The sequence below is a fragment of the Lactuca saligna genome, chromosome 4, assembly GCF_052625555.1.
Source record: "Lactuca saligna cultivar CGN05327 chromosome 4, ASM5262555v1, whole genome shotgun sequence".
Lineage (NCBI taxonomy): Eukaryota > Viridiplantae > Streptophyta > Magnoliopsida > Asterales > Asteraceae > Lactuca > Lactuca saligna.
The window spans coordinates 43,458,165-43,467,297 of NC_136420.1; the positions used below are offsets into that span (position 1 = coordinate 43,458,165).

A 9,133-nucleotide genomic window follows, 5' to 3' on the forward strand; every position below is an offset into this window, starting at 1 on the left:
CGTATAAGGAAGGAAACTACTAGAACTTAAATGCCGAAAAAATAGAGAACTGGGTTGTACAAGACGTTGTGGGATTGAATTTGATTCCTACGTTGTTCTTTAAGCAAGAGCATTAAGTGGATTTCCAAGAATGTGGAAAGGGGTGATTTGTGGCGAATGAGACCGACAATATGTTCGAATTTTGACGAAAGACCAATAAATGTATATGTTACAAGATTCTTTCCGAGACCGTTGCATCGATATTGTGAAGAAGATTTACAATAGTTTTGATTCTTGTTCATTATCCAACTAAATCGCCTTGCATCTTTGGTGTCTCTTAAGAGAATTTCAAGATCGATCCAAACTTGCATTGCAGTGACTTTGTTATGGAGAATCATATGAAGCAATGACCTGTGTATTGTACCATAAATCCAAATCTTTACTATGGAGTCAATCGTACTCCATTCTACATTATCTAAGGTTACATGGGCTTTGTCATTTTTTTTGTAGACAATCGGAGACTCCAAATCCATTGTAGTGAGTTTCAAACAACTCACGTGAACTCACACAATGCATCACAATCATTTTATGTTTGTCATGCAATAAGGTTTCCCAGTAGTATTTTCACCACCATAATAAAAGAGAGGGAGAGATCTCGAGAATGCTATAGTCAAGAAATAGGAGAAGAGTTGGTTGCTGAAGGCTAGGAGGCCACGACTAGCGTTAGAAGATAAGGAAGAAAGGTTTAAAGAAAAAAGAATCAATTTTGCTCTACTACCATGTTACAAGACAATAATCTTATACTATATAAAGTATACCAGTCATATCTTGAATTTTAAGAGGTATAAGGTACATTTTTTTTTTGTACAAATCAATTATACATAAATAAATTATTCATACTTGACAAAAGTTTAAAGACGTGAATTAAAGATGGTTATTAAGAAATTTAATTTGTTAAAATAGATACTGATATTAATTAATTTACATCAAATGTATAAACAAACAATATAAATATAAGATCTAAACATAAATATTTTATTTGATAATTGTAATTTTTTATTACATAATAATTAACTTTTGCACAAACACACGTCTATTTGACATTAATTCCTCTTTGTTATTAAGATTTTAACAATAATATATGACAAAATTGTAAAAATGGTCCCTGTGGTTGGCAAAATTATGTAACTTTGGTCCAAAAAAGTTTGACGGTGTACCAGTGGTCCAATTTTGGATACCTTCTACGGTTTTGGTCCCTTTATTGTCATTTTTTTGTGGTTTTGGTCCACACCCAACATAAAATGACCAATATGCCCTGAAATATTTCATTTTTAATTTATTTTATTAAATTTCCTATTATATTATTTAAAATAAAAAGAAAATTAAATTATCACCCACTATAACCCACCTCTCTCTCTCTCTCTCTCTCTCTCTCTCTCTCTTAATAACACCAAAATCGGTACTTGGTCTACCCTCTCCCTGTATTCTACAGATTCTCGAAAACCACCGCCTACACCACCATTGCAGCCCCTTACTTGTGCAACACCACCCACCCCTAGCAAACTCCGGTGACGGTAGCTTGTGACCCAGATGAAAATTCCAATGACGCGATCCATCTACCACTGCCCCTTCGTCTTCTCCGATAGCTCAAAATGTTCATTTCCAGATCTACAAACTAGACCGTTACACACATCCAATACCTTAAAAAAAACCCAAACCAAAGAATAAAAAAACGCAAATCAGATAGGATCATCTTCTGGGTTTTCGATTTGCACCAAGAGGGGTAAGTTCAAATACATCTGGGCAATACAAAATCATCTGACCATCATCAAGGAGCATAAATTCTAGAATTCAGATATGTAAATAAAACTATGAAATCGGACCTGTATATCGCCAAAACTAAGAATTTGATAGAAACAAGTTAGTGTTTTTCTCTCTAAGACTCTGTAGTTGACATGTCTTTAAAGATTTTATACGAGGTTCGATTTTTGCTCTATCTAGCTAGGTAGAAGATTTTTCATTTTTCTGTACTTTTGATGAAACATTTGAGGTTCTTTTCAACCCCTTTCGAATCAATCACCCCCTGATTTTCTTATGTTTCAAGTCTTATAGGATTGAGAGGCATTTGGAAAAAATCGATGAACGGTGGTTTGGTGGTCAATGGTGAAGGTCATCTGGTTAACGGCGAGGAGGTGAGGGTGGGGGAGATGATGGTGGTTGGTGGCGAATAATGGTTGAGAAAGACAATGGTGGTGAATGACGATGTCGTCATCTTCTATGGTGGTGGTGGTGGTGGTGGCTGAAACCCCTAATCATTGAAAAATGGAAGTGGTGGTATTTTGGTAGGGACAACACCAATCAGAAGGGTGGTTCTGGTGGGGAAATTTCATCCAGGTCTGAGGAAAGAAAGATGGGCGAGGATGGGATTAGTTGTTTGTAATGGATAGTAATGGCAGCCAATGGTGATGGTGGCGGACGGTGGTAGTTGTTGGTGGTTGCAGTCGGTGGTAATGGTGGCATCCATTAGGGGTGATATGTTTCTTGAGTGTCTGTGTGTGTGTGTGTGTGTGTTTCTTTTGTTGAGAGAGATGAGACAAATGAAATATAAATGAAAAATATAAATTAAATTAATTTATGCATTTCCAGAATTAAAGAAAATGAAAAATATAAATTGTAAGGGCATAATTGTCTTTTTAAGTGTATAGGGACCAAAAACAATAAAAAGATCCAAAATTGGACCACTGACGCACCATCAAACTTTTTTGGACCAAAGTCACATAATTTTGCCAACCACAGGGACCATTTTTGCAATTTTGTCATAATATATAAACAATTACAAAGAGAATCAGCTTGGGCTAAATTCATGTGGAGCCTTGCCTAAGTAAATACATACGAGGAAATACAAATGATATAAATACAACAACAAAACCATCCCCTACTTACAAGTTGCAAACAACACCATCATTTGCATGCAGTTTTTTCAAAACATATCAACAATCCAAAAGTTTTTCTACGTCACAGAAACCACCATATATATTGCATACTAAGTACACACACAAAACAAGAATCTTTGGAACAAAAACCACAAAATCACACTCACAACATGCTATCGGTGCGGGCTGGCAGCCTTCGGAAGAAATTCAGCGGTGCAGACGGCAACCTATGACGCAACTTAGGATGTCTCATAACATAAAACCCAGTCGCAATCACCAGCACCTGAAAAGGCGTAGCATATAAAACAAATGCCGCTACAAGACAAAACACCATAAATATAACCGTCGCTCTCGGATCACGCCAGCTCAGCAGCCCCTGCAACCGTTCCCCTTGACTCGCTATATCCCCAACCACCGACTGAATCCGCCCCGCCACACTCCGTAATCGGTCATACCGGTGTCTCACCAATTCCGAACTCCGAGAAGTCGGAAACGTGTCAAATTCTTCGTCTAATTCATCCGGATGAACTCCGTCTGCATACGATAGTCTCGTGTTCATGTGAGGCGGGTATTGCGCCCGGAACCAGTAATTCCAGAGTCCGATTAGAAACATGTAAAGAAAAACCGTTGGGAGAATCAACTCCGGAAAGGAAATGAGCATTACAAAGAGTATATGAACAAGAACCGTCGTAATCCGATTCTTCCATGAACAAACTTCCCCAAACCATTTGCTAACTGCAAAAACCCCGTTGAAAACCGACATCAACCGGAAAAAATTCGCTTTGCTCCGTCTCATACTCCATAAATGCGAATTCGCATCCGTCATGTACTCAACAATCTCTCGCCTGAGTGGCGGCTCGGCTCTGCTTAGCCGAGCCGCCACTATCCCGACCGCTTGGTGTCGCAGCATTTCAAGCTGGACGACAGTCAGTGGTCTCACATAATGCATTTTTGGTAGTAAAGGTTTTGAATACATCAACATCATGTTCATCATAGAAGTGCTCGAAAACCGGATTGCTAAATGGATCTCTCCCATTTTCTTGACACCTGTCGGGTGAAGTACGAGCAACGGGTACGAGTGGGTATAAACCCGACCCGTTTCAAGAGTCGAGATCCGGATCCGGATCTTCCCGACCCGAACATCTTTTGAGTTCCCGTTCTCGAGTTGGGCGTTGTCAAAAACGCCCACGGTGAGAACGGTTGACGGGTCGTACACTTCCCAAGTGTACTGCTCGTTGAACCGTGGTGCCAAATTGTCAACCACGGTTCGTGTCCTGACCCATTTGTGACCGTACTTCGCGACACAATACGCGTCTATTGTCCCTTTTCCTTCGCGCGTTTTCATTGGTTGTAAAGCAGAAGCGTTCAAAATACCAAGTTCGAGTATCCCAATTGACGGTTTCCATAGCTGTTTTGCAGTGGGTCTCAGATCGCTACTGTACTGAGTCGACTCATCGAGTACATGATACCCACCATCTAGACACACACGAAGATGAAGCCGAGTGGCAAATTTGTCTTTTTTCATTTTCTTCTCATCACTTTCATAATCACCGGGATCTCGAAGATTAAACCATCTCGAATGAACAATTCTATCATCTGCACGCCTTTCGACTGAATTCAAAGGTATATAAACTTTCCCTAAACATTCATCTTTACCGGGTCCCACTCGATCTTCAATACTAACGACTAAATGATCTTCAAACGGTTCAGCTGCTACAAACATCATCTCCTCATCCCATAACGCGTTTACAGTTCTTACCTGAACCGGTCTTGTTCTCAAAACTTGGTTATTAATCTGGGCTTTTACATACACATCCGGGAACCGGTTTTTTTCACCCAAAACAAGATCTTGCACTTCGTGTATGTTGACACGAACATACCAAAGTCGTGGAGAATGATAAACTTTTGAGCGAGTGAACATTGAAGAAACTGAACTATCGACATTACTCATGGCTGCATCTAGAAGAAAAGCATCGGGAAAAGCTTCATCGGCTTGAGTTCCGATCCATACAGCAAGCATTAATTCGCCTTTCTTTTTTTCCCCTTTTTTGTCTTCAAGTCGATACCATTCCGGAGCTAACGGGCTATCGGGTGGGACCCGGGTCGGAATATCGTGAAGATTCACTTGAACGCTTCCGACGAAATCGTCTTTTATCACGTCTTTATCTTTCACCACAACGTCTAATACAGATGCTTGCATTCTTTCTTTTGAGAATGCGAAAACTGTATTCCATTCCGGGTTTGATGTTTTGGAAAAGTGTTGTGTGATTCCTTTGTAGTTTCCGATTCTTACTTCGACGTAAGGGTCGAGACTTCCGGTGACGTCCTTGCTCGGAAGGTCTTGTGCTTTCACGACGCGAACGAAGAGAAACTGCATAGGCTCGACTAGGTCGTAAGTGCTCGCTCGCCTTCTGTCTGAATTTACAACTCTACCCCCGATGACCTGTCCACCTCCAAGAACCGGGTTTGTTTCTTTGATGGAGTATTCTAGTGGTTGTGCTGATGAACCGGAGTACATCCGGACGACTTTTGGTTGACTTTGAATTTGACTTTGGTTTAGATTTCTCATGTCTTCGTATTCGTATTGTTGTCCTTCTGGCTGATTCATGGATGCCATGTATGGTTGTTGCTGTGAAGGAAACTGAGGTTGTTGTTGTTGTTGGAAATTAGGGTTTGGGAGATGATGAAATGTTCTTTCTTTACGCCCATGGGAAGAGGTTTCCATTTGAGGGATTGGATTTGAGGATCTGATTGAAGGGTTATCGACGATGAAAACTTTAAGGCCGAGTTCGCCTTTTACGCGTGACAAAAAGCTTCGTTTTTCTAAAGGGTAATGGAAAACGACAGCGTCTGAATAAGGTACGAATGATGTTCCGTTGATGTGAACTTTACCCATGAAGGATTTTGAGTTTGAGTTTGAGCTTGAGTTGTTTCCTTTGATATTGTTGTAGATGTATGCGTCGAGTGTGAGATTGGATAGGTTGTTGGGATCTGAAATGTTGAAGTAGAAAGTTTCGTTCCAATAAGGGTTAAGATCTTTCTCTTTGATCGTTGTTCGGAATTTCTGATGATCGAAATGAAGCTCGACGTATGGGCTAGCAGAACCTTGACCATCTTTTGGGATTAGGTCATGGGCGCTTGCGACCTCGACTCCTAGCTTTAGGTTGTTCATTTTTTGAGATTCTTCTTAGAGGACTTTTTACAAACAGGTGGAGGGTGCTTGATTCTTGATTGTAAACCTGTATCAAATAATTCATTCATTTATTTATCTTGAAGAATCCAGGAATATGAAGCAGTTTCAATCTTTTCATAAGCAAAATTTCAAATGGATAACTAATAGGATTCGGAAACACATGAATATTGAGAGAATAAGAATTGAATCTTTGACAACAGCGAAAGGGATTCCAAAAAGGTCTGCATATAGCTTTATGAGAAAAAAAAGTAGGAAGAATCAAATCTCTTGAGGTAAAAGGGGAGAATCAACTGAAACAGCAAGAATCCTTAGCAAAAGGGATGATGTTTATACTTCATTAACAGATATCCTGGTGTATTATTTTGAATTTCTCGCAACAGACGTTTTACCTCAAAAGTCAAACTGAAAACAGAGTTCATAAAATACTCAAAATCTTCCAAGAACACCAACAACTTTTTTTTTGGAACGGAGAACACCAATAATAACTACTCCAATATCAGAATTATTCAAAATTCCATTAAAAGTAAAGAGATAAATTAAAATAAAATAGAAACAGATGGACTTTGTAATTGAAGAATCAATAAAAAAAATCCCAAAATACATAGCAGCTTTCCTTGAACAAAGAAAAAGTCAAAACTTCAAACCAAAACTGCGATCATACAACAAGAAATCAATAACCCACATCTAATTCTTCAAATCAGAGCTCAATTGTGACATCTATATGTGTTTATGTATAAAACTAGCCAATTATCAACACCCAACCTCGTAGAACAGGAGTATAAACAGAGAAACAGAAAAAGTTGAAGTTGAAGACGCACCTTTTTCCTTTATGCGAGCTTTTACTTGCTGTGTTTTCCAGTCCACGATCTGACGAAGTCTTGTTTCTTTTACAGTTTTAATAGACAACCGATGCAACCATTTTTTGTGATGAAAATAAAACAGCGTAGGACACAATCACACAAGGATAAAGGTAACGAAATTAGAGAGAAGAAGACGTGAAGTTGTTCGTCAATGGTGCAAAATTTCTTCGATGATTCATGGAAAGAGTTGAAGAAGAAGAAGACCAGTATGTTGTGCGTTTTCTTTTGGATTTTATCGTCAGAGCACAACACGCTTTGTGTATTTACGAACGCAAATTCAACACGAGCCACTTATTTAATACTACATTAATCACGACTGTTTTGGTCAACTTTTCATTCACATAAACGTATAGAAAGTTTAATGATCAAGGAGCAACACAACTTAATAGTCGGACAAAATTGCAAAAATGGTTACTGTGCTTGTAAAAAAAATGTATTTTTGGTCTTTTTTTTTTTTTTTTTTTTTTTTTTTTTTTTTTAAATAGTGTATCAATGGTTCTTATGATTTGGTCCTTATGATTATAATTTTTTTTTGTGGTATTGTTGATAGCCGATCCAAAATGGTGGATATGTCCTAAAATAGTTCTTTTTAAATTTATGTAAATTATTTTCTTATTATTTTATTTAAAAAAATAACTCATCCACCCACCCCACCTAAGTCATCATCTCTCTCCCGCATCCTCCCGGACGCCATCATCCAACACCACCACCCATTTCATGTTGATCAATACCCCACCCCACCCAAAAACTTCAACCACAACGACCATCATCATATCTACTAGAATCCTAACTTCAAAGGCATCGACTTTGCTGGAATACCCTTTTTTGATGGAGGGTATATTCTGAAGCTAATCTCCTACTATTTCCTTCTTTTTCTTCTTATTCTCAAGTGATCTTTATTCATGGACAACGAGGACCACCACTCACCAAGGAAGGAGCGGGAGAAATTTGTTAGTCTGTATATTATTAGCACACTTGTTTATGGGCTCTTTAATCTTTAGCCCATTAGGGTTTTGTCCAGCTAGTATTTATATATCGCTTTATTCTTTGTAGTCTTTATGCTTTCCATTGAGAACCCTTATAATTTCTCTTTATTATATTCGTATGACAATGCTATCATGGTATCAGCGCGAATGTTTGATACGTTGTTAGAAGTCCTTATAGTATACATCTGTGGCCCAGATTGCTGTTGTTATAGATGGTATTCGTCGTTGATTTGTTTATTCGTTGTTGCTGTTGATTCGTTGTCCGATTGATTGCTTCCGATGGTTTGTTACTCCTTTCATTCTCAGATTGCTATACTGCTATTGTAGTTATCCGCTCATTGTCAACATGACTGGAAAGGATGTTTCTCTTCGGTCAATCAATACTCGTCTAGATGGAAATAATTATACGTATTAGAGTTACATTATGAAGAACTTCCTTCGTAGGAAGGATATGTGGTGCTATGTCACTGGGACTAAAGTCAAACCCTCAGTGCCTCAAACTGAGAATTTTGATTTGTTGCTTGATGCTTGGGAGATTGATAACTCCAAGGTCATTACTTAGATTAATAACTCTGTTACTTAGTCCATTGGTATGCAATTGGCTAAGTATGACACATCAAAGGAAGTTTGGAATCACTTGGAGAGACTGTATACTCAGTCTAACTTTGCTAAACAATACCAGTTATAATATGATATTTGTGCCCTTCAACAAAATAACCAGAGTATTCAAGGTTTTTATGCTGCTATGTCTGATCTGTAGGATCAATTGGCTCTTATTGAATCTAAAGAGTTAAAAGATTTTGAGCCTTACATTGTGAGGAGGGAAGAACAACAAATGGTCCAGTTCTTGATGGCCTTGCGGTCTGATTTTGAAGGTCTACATGGAACAATTCTTCATCGCTCTCCTCTTCCCTCAATTGATTATGTTGTCCATGAGTTAATTGTAGAAGAGACTCGTGTGACATCCCTAATTTCACGGTCAGAAAAGACCGATTTGTTTATGCTTTGTTTTTAAAATCAGAGTAATCTTTTAAAGAAAAAGTTGCGGAATTTGTTCTCAAAACAAAATATGATAAGAATTTATCAAAGCATTTCTTTAAATAAATGTATTTTCATTATATAACAAAATCTCCGGATGTCATGTTCAATACAGACCAAAAGCATAAACAGAACAAATAGACC

At 38.3% G+C, this 9,133-nt stretch overlaps 1 protein-coding gene across 1 annotated transcript; it reads right to left on the reverse strand.

Moving 5' to 3' along the window:
• Positions 1 to 2,812: 2,812 nt before the first annotated feature.
• Positions 2,813 to 7,238, reverse strand: LOC145041723 (FT-interacting protein 3-like). Its single transcript, XM_078989882.1, has 2 exons — positions 6,924 to 7,238; positions 2,813 to 6,151 (listed from the first exon to the last, which is right to left on the reverse strand). Exon 2 carries the CDS (start codon positions 6,082 to 6,084, stop codon positions 3,076 to 3,078), a length of 3,009 nt encoding a protein of 1,002 aa, XP_078846008.1. The 5' UTR covers positions 6,085 to 6,151; positions 6,924 to 7,238; the 3' UTR covers positions 2,813 to 3,075.
• Positions 7,239 to 9,133: the final 1,895 nt, after the last annotated feature.

Excerpts from the sequence above, each read along its gene's own strand:
- LOC145041723 (XM_078989882.1), bottom strand. The coding sequence starts at position 6,084 with ATGAACAACCTAAAGCTAGGAGTCGAGGTCGCAAGCGCCCATGACCTA.